The sequence below is a fragment of the Ursus maritimus genome, unplaced genomic scaffold, assembly GCF_017311325.1.
Source record: "Ursus maritimus isolate PB19 unplaced genomic scaffold, ASM1731132v1 scaffold_6, whole genome shotgun sequence".
Classification (NCBI taxonomy): domain Eukaryota; kingdom Metazoa; phylum Chordata; class Mammalia; order Carnivora; family Ursidae; genus Ursus; species Ursus maritimus.
Window position 1 is genome coordinate 85020114 of NW_024426774.1, and position 23068 is coordinate 85043181.

At 50.5% G+C, this 23068-nt stretch overlaps 1 protein-coding gene across 1 annotated transcript in view; it reads left to right on the forward strand.

Annotated features, from left to right (window-relative positions):
- Positions 1-23068, forward strand: part of SH3RF3 (SH3 domain containing ring finger 3) — a 389783-nt gene that overhangs the window by 210152 nt on the left and 156563 nt on the right. Inside the window, exon 2 of the mRNA XM_040623720.1 lies at positions 13676-13951. Within this exon, the coding sequence (XP_040479654.1) occupies positions 13676-13951 (276 nt within the window). The remainder of the gene's footprint in view (positions 1-13675; positions 13952-23068) is intronic.

Below are 23068 nucleotides of genomic sequence, written 5' to 3' on the forward strand. Positions count from 1 at the left end.
AAGATTCCAACCCGCCCCTTTCCCAGCATTTCTTTGTCCCTTTCCCTGATTTGTTTGCCCCTTAGAACTTACTACTTTGTAACCTCTCAATTTTGCTTACTAAATTATTTCCTTGCTTGTCCATTTGCTGGAACATTTACTCCGTGAGGGCAGGGATTCGTGGTGTTTTGTTCACTGCTGATCAGAACACATTTAGAGAGAGACGGTATTCCTCTTCCTAATGTTTAAGAATTCAGGCAGGCCAAGTAAACTCAGAAATACTGAATATTTTAGGCAGGTCAAAAATCACTACCTGATCCAGAAACCAGCCAGGAGAAGAAAGACCCCCCCACACACTTTATGCAGGGAAAGAGATTCCATGCTGGAGAGGTGGTCTTGCTTTCTAGGTGGGGTAAAAGGACAACTGGAAACCCCATTTGCACTTTCAGTGGATTTACAAAGTCACACTAAAGCTGAAGGCTTCAAGAACAAATTTCTTATAGATAAAATAGATAGTAACTGGGGGGATTCTCTAGCATATGAAATACATTTCAGAGTGGCGCTGCCTCCAGGAAATTTCTCCCTCGAGTCCATGGCTAGCAAATGCAGGGGGCTCGCCGTGCACCTCCCCTGCAGCTTGCACACTGCTGTTGCACGAGCCGACCCCGGCATGAGGGGAGGACGCCAGCCCCGGCAGCAGCCCACCACGCTCACACACACTCTACGGCAGTGACTCCAGAGACCATTTGTTTGTTTCTCCCTTAGTGAGACTATTTGCATTAATCATTGATTTATGAAGTTCACCTGAAGTCTATAAAAGTGCGACATCCAATTTTGTGGTGATTTCCATTTCAAAGTTAGGCCAGCATTTTGTAAATAATGATTTCTGTAAATCAACATGGAAATGAAGCACCAAGGGATCCTCGCTCGCTCCAGCCACGTTCATCAAGGCTCAGCCTGCACGGCTGCAGTGAAGAATTCTGCCCCAGCGCCTGCCTGTCCCAGGCCCCACGGTGGTCTGAGCCCCGCACACCCAGACCTCTAGCCTATGTAGGTAGTAAATTACAGGATTAGTATAAACCAGGCAAATTCAATACATGCATGAATTAAGCCCAAACCTTTAGCTATCCTTTGATTCACGCTTGATTTTTTTAAAACTTAATAGCAAAACCTATTTAGTATTCAAAATGTTAATTCAGGGCTTGAAGTTTTCTTGCGTTTCTGTCATATATCTAAAGTAACTAAAGCGGTTTATAGAAAACAGAGAAAATCTAGAAAAGGGACTAATAGGATGTTTTTTCTGAGATTGACCCCACATGACAAAAAGCTTTCTAAGAACCTCAGGGTCTGTCTGTAGGTGAGAGGACCCTCAGCAGTCCCGTGACCCCCTTCTGCTCGTGGAAAGACCAGGCCCACCGTGCCTGGCACCCCAAACTCAGAGCCCATGGGGAGCTCTGTGCTATTTGTCTCCCTCCTGGCCCTGGCCCCGTCTGCCTGTGACTCCTCTGTGGCCAGGGGCCATGCCTGCCTGGTCTGTGGTGTACCACCTCCCACACGGCAAACTGTGCTCCTCACATGGTGATGAGGAACAGGCAAGAAGGAAAGCAAGGATGGTCCTTGAGGTGCCACCCTTAAACCCTGGCAAAGCGATGTGAGGGGTCTTGGGGACTATGGCACCTGTGTTTCTGTCAATGGGGCAGCTTTTCTTCTTGTAACTGACTAATGCAGTATCATGATTGAGTTTATTTTGCTAAGGTGTTTGTTTTTACAGAATGTGCCTATCTCGGTGTTGTGTGATGTGGACGTCTGTAGCAAACAGGTGATGTGCTGCGTTCTGACAGTATTATCATTGGGAAGTTATTTAACAAGAAAACGTGGCACTCACCAGGTTCTGCGCACCAATACAAGTGACTGATAGGTGTTACCTCACTTATGCTCACAGGATCCCTGGGAGAGAAGTATTTTATGACACCCATTTTGCAGATGAGGACACTGAGGCACAGGGCCTCCAGCATGTGGCAAAGTCAAGCTTTTAGACACACTGCTGCACAGCCACCCCTGACCCTTGAGGCCCCAAGATTCTAACCCAGGCCTCCCTTCTTTGCTCTTAAATAAAGCTGGATTTTTAGGGAAACCTACTTTTTTTTTTACATGGGTATTTACAAATATCTTATTTTTCCCTTTACCTTCTTGTATTACTTTTTCTTTTTTGAGGTGGAGGGTGTTAAAAGCATTAAACAATAATGTGTAAAAAAAGCATTAAAACAATAATGTGTAAAAAAATATTTAAAGGTCATTTGCTGGTTAGTTTCAGTTGAAGTAGGGTCTGGAAGGAACCATCTGCCCCTACTTTCCCTTTTGAAAAACAGCAGATATTGAAGGATGGGAAGCCTTTGCTTTCCTTCCTGACCTCCTGACCTTCCGAGGTGTTTGGAGATCCTGGTATACAGTGTGAGGCCCTTTTGACCCCATAAAGGAGACTCTGGTGAGTGTGCTTTCCTTAGGAACTTTGGTTATGATGTCAGACATAGGACTGGCCTGGACACCTCTGGATTCAGACCCCAACAGTGCTTGTCGTGGAGGGGCTGGGTTGCAGGCAGCAAGAAGGAGCAAGAAGCTTCTAGACAGAGACCACTTCTCAAGGTACAGACCACAGTCCCCATCCCAGCATGCTGTAGGAATCAGCCATGTGCTCCTCTAGGTAAGCATTGTCTGGAACATGGCTAGGAACATGTCAACGTCGGTTCGCAGTATTGGTGTGGTCTTCCCAGAAGGTGGGAAAATGACTACTTCTTCTCCAGAGTGGATAAATGCAAACACAGATCTGGACCCTTCTGGCCCGATGGAGAACCAGCTCACACCTTTCCTTTTCCTTCCACGTTTCCTTCCAGGTAGTCATCAGAGCCCCCTGAGGGCTCCTCTCCCACTTTGGGAGTGTGAGGAGGCAGACTGGGGTTATGAGCTGGAAGCTGGTCCCCTCTTACAAGCCCCACGACACTGAGGAACTCCCTTACCTTTCTTAATTTTCCTTAAAAATGGCAGTAGTAATTCCTACTTCACAAGGTTCCTGTGAGCAATAATCGAGTTATGTGGAGTGTTTGGCATGAAGTAGCAGCTAAATAAATGGTTGTGTTGTTTTTAGAAGGTGCTATAAGTGATGGGTTGGTGGTCAGGCTTGGAAGTCAGTCAGACCACCCGGGTTCCAACCCTGGTCTGCTGTTTCCTACCATGTCTGGGACCTTGGGCAAGTTACTGAGCTGCATCCTGCCTGTTCCCATCTGTAGAGTGTCAGTGATCGAAGACCAACCCATAGGGTGGCTGTGAGGAGTCCGCGGGTCACGCGGGGAGAGTGCAGGAAGCAGCACATGAAACATCCCAAGAGCTGAGGGGAAGGCGGCCGGCACTCACGTTGAAGGGGCTTTGGAAGCAAGGTGGGAAGGACTCCTGGGACCCTAAGCATTGCACAGAGACCTGGCAGAGGGGAAGGAGAGGATGTCACAGCCGAGGACGACACGCTAGACCTTTGCTGATATTTCTTTCCCCTGGCACATGATGGAGCCAGTGTGTGCGGGGGCCAGGCGGGGCATTGTCCTTGCCTCATCCATCCTATGTCACTTCCAGTCTACACTTAGGGTCATTACTGGGGAGTTTTCTAGCACCGGCGTCCAGGATCCTGGAACATGTGTTTGCCTCAGCAAACAATCTACGATGATCATTTTTATAGCACCGTCTTCATTAAGAGACAGAAACCTCGTTACATGCCATCAACTTTATTCTCCTGACATTACTAGAAAATTTGGAAGGACAGATTTGATTATCTTCAGCGTATGGGAAAACGGAGGCCCTGCGTATGGAGGCGATTTGTAAAAGGCGCGCTGCAAGGCCACCACCACGCCAGGATTGTCTCCAGGTCCCCAACTGCTGCGTTGACGGTGCCAGTGCTGTTCTTAAGTGCAGTGCATACTCCGCCTACACAGAGGGGCTCTGCAGCCGCCCCCCTTTACCCAGGAACAGTGGAAACTGTGCAAGCAGCTGACCTTCGGCCATTGCTGGCTTTGACGTTCCATTCTAGGAGTCACCAGACTTTTTTCTGTGAAGGGTCAGATAGCAAATGCTTTTGGCGTTGTGGCCCATACGGACTGTAGCAGGCACTCGGCTCTGCTCTTGCACACAGACGGGCGTGGCTGCGTCCCCATAAGGCTTGATTTACAAAGACAGCAGGCCGGATGGATTTGGCCCAAGGGCCGTGGTTTGCCAGCTCCTGATCTATGCTAATATTAGATGTTCACCTTCTCTTTCTCCTCTCTGACTTCAGAACAATAGAGCTGCCTGTGTGGTGGGCAGATTATGTTTGAGGAACAGTGTGAGTGTGTGTATGGTGTGCTTGCGTGCACACATGCGTGCTATTCAAACACGCCTCTTTCTGTGCAGGGTAAGGAAGGTGGGTCTCAGGAGCCTGAACTAGGTGTTTTGGTCTCTGAACAATACTTACTAACGCCCTAGTTATAAAGCTGCCAAGCCTAGGGTTAAAACTTCTCCAAGCAATTGTAATTATCTCATGTTTTCATAATTGTCAGAACAGAATTACTTTTGATTTCCTTTATGAACCAGACATTATAGGGCATCCTTCACACTTTGGCTAGGTCATGGAATGAAGCACAAATGGGCCTTCACAGCTCCCAGAGTGGCAGGACCTCTGGAGCACCGTGAGGTCGCAGAGGCAGATGGTGAGGGGAGAGCCTGGCTTGCAGGCAGCAGGGGCTGTGAGCAGGCGGGGGAGGAGGTCCACGGAGAGCTGGATGGTGTTGGACAGAACACACGTATATGTGTATACAACAGGGTGTCTCGCAGGGGTTGAGAACCTCATTTTGTTACCCTTTGAACCTTTGCAAGCTCTTGAGTGGACACATGTTATGAAAATGAAGGAGAGCAGACTGATGTGGCGGCTTTGGAGGTAGGGGAGTGGGATGCACACAGTCGCCTGGAGGGTCATGCTGGGTGCTGGGGGGGAGCAGTTTGGAAACCAAGGGGGTGTGGCAAAGCCTGGCCCTTCCCACATGGGGCCTTACCCTGCGGTTAGCTGCTGGGCCCTTTGCACAGTCAGATTCCACCTCTCCTAGCCAAGAGGGAGGGCAGACTGTTGTCTCCACCCAGGGGGACTCTGGGCATATCTGTCTTGATTTCAGTGAAGGGAGGCCACACCCCTTATTGATGGTCAGCCTCCTTCGCAGCTCCTGGGAGTCTTCTCGTGTGGCTGTGTGCTCTGCCTGCGGGCACACACAGCCCTGGACCAGGGCACTTACAGAATTCTGGTCATGGGCCTCGGCCTTCAGCATTCTGTGCTCTCCCTTTCATAGAACCTTCTGGTTTTTATTCCTGACCTTGACTGTCAAGCTGCTCCCTTCCCTTCTCTCAGGAGGAGAGTAAGAAGGTAGGCCAGGGCCCCATGTGGTGACGCCTCAGTCGCTGTGTGTCCAAGGCCCTCTGAGGGGCACAGTTAGGAGGGCTGGAACACATGGTAGAGTGTAGTGCTCCCTCACCCCTGCCACGGCATGTATAGGTAATCTGCGGTTGAACAACGCAGGCATTTCTGAGAAGCTTCTCCCAGGGCACCTTTATCTTTGCAAACCAGAAATAGAGAAACTGCTGGCGAAACAGAACTTTGTGAAGCAGTTGTTTGACCAGAATGGAACACATCGTAGTGTTCCTGCAGAAACTCTGTAAAACCAGCCAACTTTGAAAAAGGTGGTGCACAGAAATGCAGTTGTATGTGGTTAGAAGCTGCTCGGACTTTGAAGACTGCACAGGTCTCAGAGGGGGAAAGGCACATGCAAGTGTGCGTGCTCCGCTCCCCCAGCCTGCGCGGACAGGTGGCGAGAAGCTGGCACCCCCATGAGTCAGTCCAGATGGCGTCAACATGGTCCTGTGCTGGGGGTTAGCAGAGGCTGGCTTTGTTTTGGTGACTGTGAGGGTTCCCTTTATTCCTCTTCATGTGGGTAGTAAAATATGAACTCCTGGCCCTGGTGGGGATGAGCACAGCGCCACATGTTCCCTGAGGACAGGGAGGGGGATGCTGGGAGATCTGATCGTCACACACAAGGGCTCGCTATCGCGTGGGAGTGAACGGACTGTCTGCAACCCTCCTCAGTGTGAATGCTGAGCCAGGGCCCCGCCTGTGAGCATGTCCGTGTGTGTGTGCGCACATGTGTGTGCGTGTGTGTGCATGTGTACTTTCCCAGAATCGTCTTGACTCTCAATATTTCCATTAATGTTGGCTATAAATCTCCCCAAAGAGAAAAAACCCCTCCTAACTGAGCTATGTCCTTGTTAGAGCAAGCTTTTCTGAGACTCGGCTTTCAGAAGACCTTAATTTTGGATCTCACCTTCTCTCTGCTGGACTTTGTTTGATCCTGGTGTCTCTCCTCTTTCCAGGGTAGCATATGCAAGTGGCTTAGAAAGTGACTTCACGCCCTGGGAAGGGTGACTGAAGTTTTTTAAAGCATAAATTCTTTGAAGAGGAGTGTGTTGTTTTGAAAAAGTTTTATTTCTTATGTCAGGATGATTTTATTGCAAAGTCGTATCAGCTAATTTGAGAAGAGGTTCAAAGAGCCACACCCCTTCTATGGCATAAGCACAGCATTGCTTTATAGAGCGCCGTTCATCTGGAGGAGCCCAGGGGGCTTCACACCTTCTACAGTCACCAGATGTCTCTAAGGCAGAACACGGGTTTCCTTAAATCTCCCTTCCCTAACAGCCCAGACTGAGAAGTTAAACCCTACCACCTTCTAGCAAATTACCACTAACATCAGCGAATTGACTGCCGAAGTGCATAGAACAGCAGGCAGACTTGAGAAGAGGGCCTTTCACAAGATCCGGAAAAGTAAAAAAGAAAAGAAAAGAAAAAGGTACAATTTCTTTTTAATCCTTCTTGCTGAAACGTGAAACTCGTGCTCAACATGAGGTGGCTAACGTCCACTCTTGGCTGCCCGGCTTCTTCTGCATCACGTGGAAGTGGCTTAGTGTTGTCCTCACCCCACCTGTGTTTGGGGACAAAATGTGCTTTTCTCTTTTGTTGCCCTGTTTGGTGACCCTCTGAATAAAGGGACGTGTCTTGCTCCCCCCATAGCCGACCACAGGGTCTGGCACATCGTGCTGTTCCATAAATTCTTGGAAGCACATGTGTGCAAATACCAGAAAGAAAAAATCATCAGAAGAGTGAAAGGAACAAAAATCCAGCACCCAGTGCAAAGCTTTTAATGACAAAAATGGAAGAAGGAACTTGAAGAGCCATAAAGCTAAAACCTAGGAACGTCCTGATTGATGTGTGATGTAGTGACATCTTGAGCACAGATTTGACGTGTAAGCTAGAGGGAGGGGATTTTCTGTTTCAGTATTTTATTGAACGCATGAAATCATGGCTTTTGAAGTAATTCTAAACCTGAGAGTGTTCGTGTTCACGGTACCATCCTCACGCGGGATACGTGAATGAGAACCTCCAAGGTGGTGTGGGGTAAATGCTTTGCCTTAAAAACTGCTTACGAGCTGGAGAGATCGTCAGTCACACCGCAGCACCTCTGAGTGAGTCAGGATACGGCGGCTTGAGTAAGGTGAAGTGTCTTTTCCTCATGTCACGGTCTAGGGTTGTTCTCCACGATCGTCCAAGTAGCACGTTCCTCCCTCTTTTGCTTGGAGGGGACGTTGGAGTGGAAGCTGGCTCACCTCCACTGCCGCTGCCATTCAGTCCATGGAAGGGAGAATCAGGAATTAGGGTTTCCTTACAAACGTCATTATGAGTCAGCATCCAGAATTGCACCAACCACTTTCACGTGCACTAGATGACTAAGTTACAACACATGGCCATGGCTACTTGCAAGGGAGGCTGGGAAATGAAGTCTTTAGCTGGGTGACCTTGACCCCCAGTTGAAACTAGGAATATTCTCCCTGGGAAGAAGGACCAAATGGATATTGGAGGAGAGTTAGCTATCTCTGCAACCTGCATAGGCCCTGCAGGCTTGGCATGATTCTGGTTAGGCTGTCTCCCTTCTATGGCCCGCCCAGCATCCCTGGAACGTGCTAGGATGTATTTCCCCAGTGACTGTCAGCTCTGCCATGTCTGTGTGAGGCACACCCACGTCTGTGTCCAACTGTGTCCAGCTCTGTGTCTGTGTCCAGCTCTGTGTGTTTGCTCAGCCTGGTTCCTCCAGTTGTCATGACCTCCTTCTTGGGATTTTCCCCATTTATCCAGGCCCAGCCACTCTTAGCAATAGGACTTTGGGCTGTGTGAACCCTGAACCTCACATCCTGAGAAAGAAGTAATGTGCAGGGGAAGCTCTTCCAGCCAGAGGCTCTTAGCCCATGTCCAATCCTGGGGGGTTGGTTTGACTCGTCCATATGTTCATTCATTCAATAAATATTTTGAGCATGTGATCTACGTCAGGCCCAGGGATCAGGGATGCAGCACTGAACAAAAGATAGGCATGTTATCTGTCCTCCTGGGGCTGATAGTCCAGAGGGGCTCTCCATTGGTAACATGTAGTTAGAAGCTGTGCTCACTCCAAGTGTTGCCTGGGAACTGAGTAAGGGAGACGGGTTGGGTCCTTAGAGTCTAAACCATGGGTGAGTTCTTTGTCCACGCTCTTCAGCCTCGCTTGCTGGGGGATCTGAAGGAGAGCGACCGGGCCCTGCCATGCCGCCCTCCCCCACATGTTCCAGGCTCCACTCCCAGGGAGGCCAGTATGACTTAGAGCCTTGTCAGCAGCGTGGCGTAATGGAGGCACATTTGTCAAAGCCCGCTGCTGCGGTGATCTCCATAAAAGATGGAGACGGTGCTGCTGTGCATGCGTGAGCACCCATGTCTCCACGGGGTAGGACATTAAGCCCACAGTAAGATTCGCGTGCTACATCTGAGTAATGAGCCGTGAAATTGACATTATAAGTTTTAATTATTATTAATGCCTTGCAGGGGTGGCTGGTGTTAATTATCCTGTAGACATCCCAGATGTATTTCCCTTTTCCTTTTATTTCTCTTCCTTAATGTCTTGAGCCCATAGAATGTCGGCTCAGTGGCAGGTTTGAATAGGATTTGTCCAGAGGGAAGCACGCACAGTTGAGGGGTTATAAGGAGCAGTCTGTGGGCGGAGAGGTAATGGCTGCACGGAAACCCGCTGTTTCCTTGGGCTGGGACGGTCCTCACGGGTGCTGCCTCCAGGCCCTGTCATGGGCTAATTAATCTTATAAAGGGCTTTGAAGATGACAGGTGCCTTGGAGGTCCGAGAGTCCCCATTTCAGAGCGTTTCCTAACAGCAAGAACGAGGTTCCGGCTGCTCTGCCCCCCTGAATAAACCGCCTCTTGGCATTGTCCCTGACTTTTATTATTGCCCTCAGAAGTATGTCCTGCATCTCAGTTATGTTCCTTCAGGTGCAGTCTGGGGAGGGAATTCTCAGGTGGGCTGGGCTCCCTCCCTCTCCCCCTTCCCTTCTCCATGGCTCGCTCTCTCTGCTCACCCTGTCCTTGCCCACCCATAGGCACAGACCATAGAATGGCTGTCTGACCACACCATGGCTGGGCCAGCAAGGCTGTGCTGTGTGCTCTGAGCCCTGTGATCTGACCTCAGGGTCACAAGATCGTTGGCCCCCAGAAGACTGGGCCACCGTGCGTGCAGGCTGCTCCTGCTCTGCTCTTGCTGCTTCAGATGGCCCTGGCCCCTCTCTTTCCCTGCTTTACCCACAAGTACAACTGCTCTTTTGCTCTTCCGTGTGGGGCTGCAATCAACACCCTATCCTGGATCTCTGTGGGGCATGCTGTTTTACAAGGGGTGTCATGTCAAATCTGTCATTTCTGACTTTCCCCACTTCCAGCCCCACCTAGACTCTATCTCAGGAATAAACTGAGCCCAGCTGAATGAGCAAACCTACCATGTGCTGGACACTCCTGTCCCGGGGCTTGGTTTAGTAGGGGCTAGTGTAGGAGGGTGTGATGGAGTAGAGGCTCCCAGGACATAGGACAACACAGCTGGCTGATACCAGGTTTGGAGGAAGAGAGAGGGGCCAAGGTGGTCGGCAAGCCCCAGAGGTTCCAGAAGCACATGCTCTTTGTGAGCATGGATGCTGCCCCCGTGGCTGGCGAGGGCTGTGGGGCGGTGGCAGGGAGCGGTGGCAGGAAGCTGTGCTGAGGCCATGTGCGGGAGTGCTGGCTGCCATGCTGAGGAGCTTGGTGCCCTCCCTGCGCCCCAGGGGGGTAGGATTGGCTGTGTTTGGGCATCCGGCCTCACGGTGGGCTGATTGGGCCTGAGGGCTCACTGGTGGAGGCTGCACTAGTGTAGGTGGGAGAGAGGAAGGGCCTGGCCATGGGAGTGGAAGCATGCCTGGTGTTTCCCTGAGCGCTTGCTTACTGGTGGGAGCAGTAGGACTTGAGGACAAGTGTTAAGGTGGAGGGAGTGGGTGGGCACATGGGCCACTGAGGGTACGTGCTTGGCAGTGGGCAGGTGTTCCCTGGGCAGGGTGAGGAATGCAGGGGTTAGAGGCTCTAGGGACAGCCGCGGGATGTCCGGATCAAGAAGTTGAGCAAGTGATTAGACTGGAAGGGAAGTTGGAAGCAGAGAGAGGCAAGTGGAGCTGGGGCCGTGGAATGTGTTGGGCTGGCCAGGACGCCTGGGCCACGGTGCCCAGATGGGTGGGGCATGCCCATTATGGAGAGTCAGTGAAAGACCAGGTGCCCCGAACAGCAGCAGGACGTGCCTCACAGGAACTGGGAGAACATGCTGCTCAAGAGCACCAGCCCTGGGGCCAGGCCACTCGCCGGGGAAGGGCCTCAGCTTCTTACCACGACAGCCAGGCCCTTGGCTGCGCCCCGGCAGGTGGGGCCGGGATTGCGCAACATGCCCAGGAGTGGTGCTGGCAAGTGGCTTCTCGGTCGGCTGAGCTGGTAGAGCCAGGGGCGGGCAGGCCAGAGCGGGAATGCCAGTGACCCGGCCACATGGGGAGAACGGGGAGGTGAGATATTCCGACAGCATGCAGCGCACAGATGGGTGCAGAGCCCATCGAAGCAAAAGCGCAAATCGGACCTTTCCTGCTCTCCTTTGTTATGACGAGTAGCAAAAATTACCAGCAACCTCAAATGTCTGTGGTCTCCAGACACTGCTTTTGAGCACTGCCCGCTTGGTCTGGGGGTGAAAGGAAAAGGGGCCTGTGGCAAAGCGAAGGTTCCTTTTGTGCACCGAGCTGAAGCTCATTTTCAAGTCTGACGGCAGGTTCTCTCCTTGCTGTCCCTCTCACGCCTCTTACCTTGATGAGTGTCTCAGCTTCTCCATGTGCTCAGGAGTGAAAAGACTCCCATCACGGACGTCAGTGTTATATTTAACTTCTAAGGTTGTGATAGACTAAGTTCAAATAGAACAAGAAAGCTACCCTGTCTTTTTGTAAATGTAACCTCTTGGCTGGGGCAGAGTTTCTCAACCTCGGCACTACTAATGTCCTGGGCGGGGCAGTCCTTTGCTGTGGGGGCTGCCCCGTGCATTGCAGGACGATTAGTGGCAACCCTGGCCTCTACACATTAGATGCCAATAGCACCCCGCCTTCCAGCTGTGGCAAGCAAAAATGTCTTCATTGCCAGATATTCCCTGGGGGACAAAACTGTCCCTGCCTGAGAACCCCTGGGCCAGGGGCTGACTGGCCTTTGTGTGTTGGCGGTTCTTCTGTGATTCACAGCCAACAGCCCCTTCCACTCTTTTCTGATCACAGTCCTTGTGCTGAAAATCACCCCTTTGCCTCAGCCCTCTGAAATCAGGGCTCATGATAGGCTATTGTGCTTATGGTACAAAGCTAGCCAGGATGAGTATTATTGGAAGCAAACTGATTTTTTTTTTCCTCATTGAGTTCTGCACGAAAAATCCTCTGGTGTTACTATTTAATTGGTTAGTGGTAGCTGTTTGTCAATTTGCCAGCAGGTTCTCTCTTAACTGCTGTCATTTGACATTGCTGAAACATAAATGCAGAGTGATTGAGTTGCCAACATGCTATTAAGTCCCCTACAAAGAGCTTTTCGATGTACTACTGCTGCAGGCTTTTGTGGTTCTATTGATTGAGTCGAATACTGAAGAAATCGTTGGCATAGACAGCCCTGGTAAGCAAATGCAGCTTCTTTTTTTTCTAATAATAATTTTTTATTATATTATGTTAGTCACCATACAGTACATCCCTGGTTTCGGATGCAAAGTTCAATGATTCATTAGTTGTGTATAACACCCAGTGCACCATGCAATACGTGCCTTCCTTACTACCCATCACCGGTCTATCCCATTCCCCCACCCCACTCCCCTCTGAAGCCCTCAGTTTGTTTCCCAGAGTCCATAGTCTCTCATGGTTCATTCCCCTTTCTGTTTACCCCCCCTTTCTTCTTCCCTTTCTTCTCCTACCGATCTTCCTACTTCTTATGTTCCATAAATGAGTGAAATCATATGATAATTGTCTTTCTCTGCTTGACTTATGCAGCTTCTGTCAGAGAAATTGTTGGGTATTGCTACAGGGGCAGTGGTGGGTTTTCCTTTGGTTTTCCTCTGGTAGAGACTTGGTCTTACTCAGTTGATGGGTGTTGGACACCCATACAGAAGAGGAATAGAAACCCAGCTGGCCACTGGTCTTTATGGGACAGGTACAGTTGAGTTGAAGAGCCCAGGAAGTGGATGGTGATGTCAAGTTTGAGGGTGGTTCAACAGACTCCTTATTGCGGAAGAGCAGAAGAGTGCCACAGACTCTGTTTTGGTTTCAGAACTAGTCACTCACCATTTGAGACTAAAGATGGCAGATCACGTTTAGAAAAGTTGGCTAATCTTTGACAGGGTGACAAGAATATCCCATGACATTGAGAGGATACTATTTTATGGTCTTGAAATTGTACTTCTGGACCAGACTGCCATATGCATCAAAAAGCTATTTGTCATTGGTGTGAGTGTGTAGGGGGGGTGGTTGTGACGGCCAGGGAACTCCTAGTGCATTGGGAACCAGTGTCCCTGGAGTGACCTCCATCTTCCATGGCCAGACTGTCCCTCTGGGCTGGACATCACGGCTATATGCCCTTGGTTGTAAGGCTGTGAGTGGGAAGGTCCCACAGTAGATGCGGGTCTGCCCCCTTGACCTGAGAACCTCCTAACATGTGTTCTGAGTTGCTGTGAAGATTCAGAGATGAAGTCAGGAAAATGTTACTGGACAGTAATTGTTGGAAGTCTAGCAGCTAGAAATAGCACACAGTGGAGGACAATTTAACACGGAGTAGTGGATGAGAAAATCAGAGCCGGCCCACTGGGTAGGGATTCCACTATCCTTATGGGGTGGGGCTTTGGGCCAGTTACCTTCTTTCTCTGTGCCTCAGTTCCCTCACCTATAAATGACGGTCATTTAGCCCCTGTTCCAGAGTCCTTCTCAGCAGAGCGAGTTGGTCTCTGTGGATAGTCCAGGACCATGCTTGGCCCCCCTCTCACATGCACTGTTTGAGGGAGACTGCCATTATGGGGACCATCTTGTCTCAGCAGGGCCATGGGCTTGAGTATCCCCATGTAGGGCGTCTGTTCTTTTGAAGTACTTACTACTCTGAAACGTTCTGTATGTGCCCACATAGCACGGGAGCCCCCCATCCCAGACAGAGCTAACAGGCCAGCAGGGAGTCCATGTTGAGTAACCAGATGCTATGTTTTACTTTCAGACTCTTTCCCAGCTTCCCTATGGGAAGGCACTCTACAGTTACGAGGGGAAAGAACCCGGCGACCTCAAGTTCAGCAAGGGCGACGTTATCATCCTGCGGCGCAGGGTGGACGAGCACTGGTACCATGGGGAGCTGCACGGGGCTCACGGCTTCCTGCCCGCCAGCTACATCCAGTGCGTCCGGCCCTTGCCACAGACCCCGCCCCAGGGCAAAGCACTTTATGATTTCGAGATGAAGGACAGAGACCAGGACAAGGACTGTCTGACCTTCACCAAGGTAAGGGGGGCCCCTGTGAACACTGCCACCCACCCTCCACGATGCCCACCTTCCTGCTGGTTTGAATCCTGGCTCCTTCCTGAGATCCGCTCTCCTCGCTGTGCCTCAGTAAGTGGGGAGAGCGGTTGTTGCTGTTTCCTGAGTTTTTGTGGAATGGAAGGAGATGGCACACAGCCTGACACATAGCTCTTCCCGAGAGCTGACAGGGCATCCGCGGGTAACGTGCAGGACCCTCCATCACCCGAGTCATGGTGTCTCCTTGGCAACTGAGGTGCAGAGGAATGAAGTCTCTTCAGGACTGGCAGGCCCTGGGAGAGGGGGCCCGTCAGGAGGCTGCTGCACAGCCCCCTTCTGCTCCCAGGGCAGTGAGGGTAGGACCCAGAAGCCAGCGTGCCACAGCCCTGTGCCCCGGAGCACCAGAGGGCATGGACACTGTGCTTAGGGCTCGGTCAGTCTTACAGAGAGGTGGTGATTAGATAGCATTTGCCGGCGGCATTATCCCAGCAGAGCCCAGTGAGATGCAGAGGGGCCCAGTTTCTGGCCATCCCAGGCCTCTGATTGTGAAGTGTGGAGAGAACAGAGGTGACGGCCCTGTACACCTTGATGGTCCCTTACCAGGCACGACTGACAGGCCCCATTCTTGTCATTCTTGTCCGTGGGCTTCCCTCCTTCCTTGTTTCCACTTACACACACTCCTCCCGGTGCTGGGAGAGGTGGGGCCCCTGGAGCACTTACCTCTGCCCTGTGGCAGTAACAGCAGTTGCCCTGGATAGCTTTACGAGCACCCTCAGGCTTTCTCGAAACTGTCTTCCTGAGGTTGGAGCCCAAGCTGCAAGAGGCTCAGTCACTGACCCGAGGCTGGTGGCTCCGACCTCTCCTTCCCCCTTCCGTCTTCTATTTCCTGTCTGTCCTGCTCCCCCCACCACCCTGCCTCTCGTAAGCGTGGTTGTAAATAACAGAGCTAGAACTTTAAACCTCTGACTTAAAGCGCACGCCCTTCCCACTTCTGAGAGGCCTTTGTGATTCTCCCTCTCTCCCCATCTGCTCAGGGCAGACCTTGGCTGTGCTACTCAGCTCTCTGGAGGGCTGCTGGGGTACCATGCACACCATTTTTGAGCAAACTTGGCATGTCCTGCACATGGCTGTTATTTATGTCTTGTTCCATTGTTCAGACTGACAGTGAATAATCTATTTTTCATTCACGGATTCAACTCTTTCTTCCTTCCTTTCATCAAGGTGTTCTGATGCTAATTTCGATTGTCATCTGGCTGAAGCAGCTTCCCAGGAAGCTGCAGCCAGACCTGTCCCCCCAACCCCACCCCTCCCCCTCTTCCTCTCTGTCTCTTTCAGTCTGCGGCCTGGAGTGACAGGCTGCCTGGAGTGCAATGTCAGACAGAGCCCCCACATTGCTCACTTGTCTGCCCAGTGGACTCTGGAGAGCTTCTCCTGAGAGAAGAACACCCTGGCCGCCTGTGACACTCTGTGCTATCACTTGTGACCAAGAGCAGGGACCCCCTCTCATCCTCTCGGGTTCTGTTGGGCTCTTGCTAAGGAGACAGACTCTGTGATGGCTTCAGACTTCTCTGAGCTCAGCCGGCTCCAGGAGCAGACACAGTCATCCTCACAGCAATGTGTGGGAGGAGGCTCTTCGAGCCAAAAGAGCTCAATTTGCACTGACCACTGCAGAGCCCCGGGGCCCCCAGCTTCCCCTGGCGTGAGCAAAGGCCTGCCTTTCCTATCACCGTCGTAACCTGCTGTGTTCTACAAGCCTCTGCCTGGGGCACTCAACTCCAGGGTGAAGACCAGAGCCCATCGGACCAGAGGACAGAGAGGCATTTGTCCACTTACCAACAAGATGTACTAACCTCCAACTCTGCTGGGCACTGTGCTACACCCGGGGCCACAGACAGACCGGCTGCCCTCCGGAGCCGCAAGGCTAGTGGAAGAGGCAGGCAGGAGCAAGAAAAGAAATGAGTGTTCCAGAGTCAGCCTCACAACAACCCTGGTCGCCCAGGAGCTGGAGTAGGCTTTTAGTAAAGACTCCAAAATATTCAGTGATAGCCCTTCATGTTTGGCATTTCAAAAGGAGCAGTAAAGTAGTCCTCATGGAGAAAATTAGAACTCAGGCTTTCTTAGACTCATTCTGTGGTTGGCATTGCTCTTACTTTGAATTAGGTTGGGGGTACAATGACTGTGTCTGGGGTGTGAGCGGGCATCACTGTTGAGGTGTCTGTGGTCATGAGGGCTTCTGGGGAGATGGCATTTGAGTTGAGATTGAAGGGCAAAGGCACCAGGCACAAGATGGGTCTGGGGGTCTTTGGCTGCATAATGTGGCTGCTCCCACAGGAAGCCAGGTAGGCAGTGCATATCTCAGGGTATTTTTCAAGGACTTTTTTTTTTCTTGAATCCTGTGGATTAACATGGAGAGTTAGAGGTCCCTGCGCATGATTCCCAAAGAGAATTATGCTGTGACATCCATCCCTGCCGTGTTCACATAACCTTTTTAGGAGTACCCACTTTTGCCCGTCTACTTGGATTAGGGCTGAGGCACCCCTACCAAGCCCCTGTTCTATCTGCAGCTCTTACCTCTAAACCTCTTTTCAGACAAAGCCTCTGAAGGGCCTGGGTGATGAATCATGACTCTCTGCTGCTCGGTTCATATTTCCTCTTGCCCACACTGCTTGCCTGACATTTCCCTCCCATGTGCATCTGTCCAGCTCATTTGTTCCCCTGCGCAGGACGCTGGTTCCATCTGACAAGTTCCGTTTATATCACACCTCAAGCGACTCTGGGCTCGGCATTGCTCCCTCAGACCGGCTTGCTTCAGCCTGCATGGAATGATGTGTTGTTGGCATGTGTTCCACTCTGGAGTCAGCAAGGAAAGAGGGGTCTAAAATCCACGGAGGATGCTCGCTTACCTTTCAAAAACATCATCGTGATGAGACTGGTTGGGTTTAAAAAGGCAGGAAGCAGGTGGATCAAAGGAGGAGTTTTTACCTTTGGCATCAGGTTTTGAATAGTCCTGTTAAAACTGCATTAATTAGAGCCATTCTAAAACCAAAGTCCTTGTTTCATTTAAGAAGAGAATGAATAATTACTTTTAGTAAAGCAACTATAAAAAGCATATTTTATAACTTCTTAGTCCTCCCACTCCAAAAAGTGGGGCATGTGCAAATGCAAACACTAAAGGAAAGAGGCCCACTGAGCCCCGCAAAGCTCTGCTGGCTGCTCTCTCGCTAGCCTCACGTGGGGCCTTGGCGCCTGGTGCCCTCCACATGCACAGGGAGGGAAGGGGGTGCTGGGGAAGCACCCTTATGCAGGGACTTGGCAGTTGGGGAATCCCACAGGTGACCTCGGGAAAACATTCAACCTTGCCAGGCCACCTAATCTTCAGGGTCAGGACACAGATCCTACCAGGTGGGGGGGGGGGGGGGAGCAGGGGCAAAGTGTTGCAGGTACAGAGCTAAGCTTCGGGCTTGGCAGCAGGGACTTCGAGTTCCAGTGTTTTTGTGGCTGCCTACTCCATGTTACCTTATTTTCACTCAACTACAAAATTCAACAAATATTCCTTGAGCCCTGACTGTGTAAATTCCAGTTAATGAGAACATCTTCATCACCCTGCCAGAGAGGATGTCAAAGGCCTGGGGCTGCCTCTTAGTGAATTTACCCTGTAATGCTCAGGAATCCTGAGAGGCCATGAGATTTTCTCAGGCGGCGCCTGGCTGACCCCAGAGTCACTTTTGCACCCGGCTAGAAGCGGGAACCTGAGGCTCACCATGTTGGACTGAACCCCATCGTGCTTGCCACATGAGGCTGCAGGACAGTGGACACAGGGTCAGCTCCCTTCCCCCTTCACCTCACACTCTCCCTTCCCCAGCCCTCCCCCTGGGGCCTGAGGGGTGCTCTGAGTTGGCAAAGACCTGTGTAAAACACCGCCTCACTGTCCCGGCCTGGCCCTCCTTTTCTGCTGTTGGGGTCACAACACTCTCCATGTGATCTTATTATGCTGCTGAATGTTTAATCATGGTCTCCCAAAAGTGTGGGACTTCTCTCCTATGTGAATTACCCCAACATTAATCCCAAACTGTGTTCTTCTGCTCCAGGGGACAGGCTTAGATAAGAAATCCAGTATAGACAGTTTGGGCTCTAAGATCGGTAAACAAGAATACAAATCAGGACACTTTTTTATTATTAAATGGTAACTTTGGGACATAGACTTAGACTTTGAGTCTCTTTTTTTAACTGTACAATGGAGTTGATAATAGGATTCAGTGAGCAAAGGCATTTAGAGAACCAAGCTCAAAATAGGCATTCAATAAATATTTGCTTTCTGTCCTCTGCTTTCTTCCTGTTTCAGGAAAAGATGAAGTTCAGTCAGATACTTACCACTTTTATGTTAGTCCAAAATGCTCACAGGAAAACAAACACCCTTCCTAAGTCACATACTACTTAGATGAGAATTTGGCTAGTTGGCTAGACCCTTATTTTTCTGGTGGCTAAATCGCTCAGGGTATTTATTGCCCAGGGGGTGTGGAATCTCAGCCTCTGTGTCAAGACTGTTGTCCCCATCGCTGGGCACCCAGGCCCACGGTGTCATTTCTGCTTCTTCCTGAGGGGCATTGGGAATGCTTTCAGGGCTGGAAAGACTCAGGAAACAAAGTGGGATGAGGCTCAGTGCAGTGTTCCGCTCAGGCTACCCTCAGAAGTTACCAGAGAATCTCAGTCACATTTGTGGCTCCTGGCTCCTGGTTCCCTCCTTCCAGCCACCTCTGAGTCCCACTCGGCCTGAATGGAGGAGGCACCTTTACTGAGGTGACCAACCCCAAGCACGAGCACAGAGGAGGTGACCGGAAGAGCAGTGGCAGCCTGCGGGCTGCTGAGGAATGTCCTTGCCCAAACTGTTGTTTGGACATGCAGCTGAGGGTCAGAGAAACCGATGGGGAATCTTTCAGATTTGCGTAAAGATAGAAAGAGGGGCTCCTGGGTGGCTCTGTCGGTTAAGCAACTGCCTTCAGCTCAGGTCGTGATCCCAGGGTCCTGGGATTGAGCCCCGTGTTGGGCTCCCTGCTCAATAGGGAGTCTACTTCTCTCTTTTCCTCTGCCCCTCCCCCCACTTGTGCGTGCACGCTCTCTCTCACACAAATAAATAAAATCTTAAAAAAAAAAAAAGATGGGAAGATATTTGTATGTCTGAAGCTTTGTCAGGAAATATTTTCAGACCTGTGCAGAACGTGAGCTCTTCCCCCAGGACTAACCTCCCACAGTGTGCCCCAGTCTCCCTGGTTCCCCATGGGCACCCCAAGCCTATTGTCCCCTCTGCGACTGGAGCATGCCTCACCTGCTTCCAGTCTCCTCGCAGCCAACATCAGAATCTGTGCTGCCCACAAGGCCCTTCCTCACCCAGAGCCCATCTCCCTCCCAGGCTCAGTTCCAAGCCTGCCCCTGGCTCGCTCCACTCGTGGCTACACTGGACTCCCGGCCCCTGTCCGTCCATCCTTTTGGCTCCCCCAGGGCCTCTGCAGCTCTCCCCACAGCCTGAGTGCCCTCCCCACCTGTCTGCACATCCCTTGGAGTGACCCCTGACCCCTGAGTGATGGAGCCTCCCCACCCAGCGTTCCACACCCCCATTTTCTTCTCCTGAGAAGGTAGTATGTATATTTATGTGACAGTTGTCTGTCTCATGGCTGGAGTGCAGGCTTCCTGAGCTTGGCCATCCTGCATTACCAACTGCCTGTCCCCATCTTGGGACAGTGAAGGTCACACAGGACTTCGAATGCATATTTGTCAGTGAGGCTGAGTGCAGGCACTCTGCTTTGGCCTGGGCAAGAGGTCAGCTGCATTTGCTATGGAGAGTGTAAGTTTATTCTTGTCCAGACTCTTTGTCCGTTCGTTCACTTACCAGATGTTTATCAGTGCTGGACTGTGTTCCAGGTGGGCCAGTGGCTGGGAAGAGTCCCACCTTCAAGTGCTCACAGCCCACAGTGGGCGCACCAGGAACGGTCCTCACAGCACCTGAGCTTCCGTCCTACTAGAGGATGTGTATATGTGTGCCTGTGGTGTGTGCAGGTGTGGTGTGTGTGTGACTATGGTGCTTGTGAGTGTGGCGTGTGTGTGCCTGTGCTATGTGTGAGTGTGGTGTGTGTGAGTGTGGTGGGCGTGTGTGTGTTGTTTGTGTTGTGGTGTGAGTTGGTATGTAGCGTGTGGGTGCATGCACTGAGGACGGTGTGACATCTGACCTCTGACCTCTTCACTTCCACCTGGACCCACCCAGTGGTTGCAGGCGAGACCCGCCAGAGGTCTGCCTCTCCTAGAGCGTTGCCTTCCTATGAGTGGTCCCAGGCCTCTGACAGCCGCTGGAAGTGAGATGGGGTGTGCGAGACAGGACAGTCTTGGGTTCTGGAGCACCATGGCTCCCAGAGTCGTCAGTAGGACAGCAGAGGGTTCATGGCAGCAATGACTCTGTTAAGAGCCTCACCTAGAACTGCCTAGAGGAACAATTTGTGTCATTTCTGCAACAAAAGGCTGAGGGAGTTTTTGAACTCTTCCTTTTTTAATTTCCCTTCTTTCTGAGGAGTGGTGATTTGGGCACTCTGTGTCTGGCCGGCATTCTGACAGGGAAGGGCTCGACGACAAATGCAGGTCCCCAGTCACGCTGCGGTGTGAGCAGGCAGCCAGCCCTGAAGGGATGAAAGGAGGGGCTCCCCCTGGTCTGGTTCCCACTGCTTCTCAGAAACCACTTGAGTGCGGGTGACGGGGGGTGGAGGCGTTCAAGTGGCACTCCAGGAGAATCTGCTTGCTCTTCGTGGCCCCTCAAGGATGTTTCTAGCTGCTCTATATGTGTTGTTGCCACAGCACTCATTTAGGGGAAATAGGAGGCCCTCGGAGGTTGGTTTATCCAGACTTGTGGAAGGAACCCTCCGAGATTTTCAGTGGATAGCCTGTTTCAGGCTGAGCCCCTGATGTGTGAGCAGTGACATTTACTGAACTGTATTTCTGAAATGGTATGGAAGGACTGGTGCTGGGCTGAAAAGCCTTCAGTGGCATGCAGAGGGCTTCTGTGTGGGCTGAGGCACCACCCTCCCTGTGGGTCAGCGCCGTGCTCCACAGCTTCTGTTCTTAACACAGCCCATCTGCTTGCAGATCTCCTTTTCCCCGGCTAGGAAAAAATGCACAAACTTTGGGCAGGTTAGTTAGATACAGTTTGAGGGGCGCCCAGGTGGCTCAGTCAGTTAAGCGTCTGACTCTTGTTTTCGGCTCAGGTCATAATCTCAGGGTCATGGGATCGAGCCCCAAATCAGGCTGCTCACTGGGAGTCTTCTTGGGATTCGCTCTCTTTCTCTCCCTCTGCCCCTCCTGCTCTGCTCTCTGTCTCTCCCTCAAATAAACAAATAAATCTTTAAAAAAAAAAAAAAAAGAAATGCAGTTTGAAGGCCCCTTTTAGATGGCAGGCCTACCACGGTACCTGGATCCTTTGCAAATGTATTACCCACTGAGCATTGGGAAGAAAAGCAGTATACTTTTTTAATAATTATGCTATGTTCATAGCCCAAACTTACCGTCACTTAGGACCACCCTGAGGCCACCTGAATGCAAAAGAGAGCCACTGTTATACAACAGCATATGAAATTACACTGACCCACAGCGAGTAACGAGCACCTTACATGAAACATCATCAAAACCCCATCAAAAAGGAGAATTACAGACTCATTTCCCTAATGAATATGGATGCCAAAATCCTCAACAAGATCCTGGCTAATAGAATCCAACAGTACATTAAAAGGATTATCCATCATGACCAAGTGGGATTCATCCCTGGGATGCAAGGGTGGTTCAACATTTGTAAATCTATTAGTGTCTTAGATTTTATCCAGAAAGAAAAATTAAAAAATCATATGATTCTCTCAATAGATGCAGAAAAAGCATTTGACAAAATACAGCATCCTTTCCTGATTAAAACCCTTCAGAGTGTAGGGATAGAGGGTACATTCCTCAATCTCATAAAAACCATCTATGAAAAGCCTACAGCAAATATCATTCTCAATGGGGAAAAGCTGGAAGCCTTTCCCTTAAGATCAGGGACACGACAAGGATGTCCACTCTCGCCGCTATTATTCAACAGAGTACCAGAAGTCCTGGCAACAGCAATCAGACAACAAAAAGGGATCAAAGGTATCCAAATCGGCAAACAAGAAGTCAAACTGTCTCTCTTCGTAGATGACATGATACTCTATATGGAAAACCCAAAAGAAGCCACTCCCAAACTATTAGAAGTTATAGAGCAATTCAGTAACGTGGCGGGATACAAAATCAATGCTCAGAAATCAGTTGCATTTCTATACACGAATAATGAGACTGAAGAAAGAGAAATTAGGGAATCCATCCCATTTACAATAGCACCAAAAACCATACGTTACCTAGGAATTAACTTAACCAGAGACGTAAAGGACCTATATTCTAGAAACTATAAATCACTCTTGAAAGCCATTGAGGAAGACACAAAAAGATGGAAAAATATTCCATGCTCATGGATCAGAAGAATTAACATAGTTAAAATGTCCATGCTACCCAGAGCAATCTACACTTTCAGTGCTATCCCAATCAAAATACCAATGACATTTTTCAAAGAACTGGAACAAACAGCCCTTAAATTTGTGTGGAACCAGAAAAGGCCCCGAATCTCCAAGGAACTGTTGAAAAGGAAAAACAAAGCTGGGGGCATCACAACGCCGGATTTCGAGCTGTACTACAAAGCTGTGATCACAGAGACAGCATGGTACTGGCAGAAAAACAGACACATAGACCAATGGAACAGAATAGAGAACCCAGAAATGGACCCTCGGCTCTATGGGCAACTAATCTTTGATAAAGCAGGGAAAAACATCCGTTGGAAAAAATACAGTCTCTTCAATAAATGGTGCTGGGAAAATTGGACAGCTACATGCAAAAGAATGAAACTTGACCACTCTCTCACACCATACACAAAGATAAACTCCAAATGGATGAAAGACCTCGATGTGAGACAGGAATCCATCAAAATCCTAGAGGAGAGCATAGGCAGCAACCTCTACGACATCGGCCAAAGCAAGCTTTTTTCATGACACATCTCCAAAGCAAGAG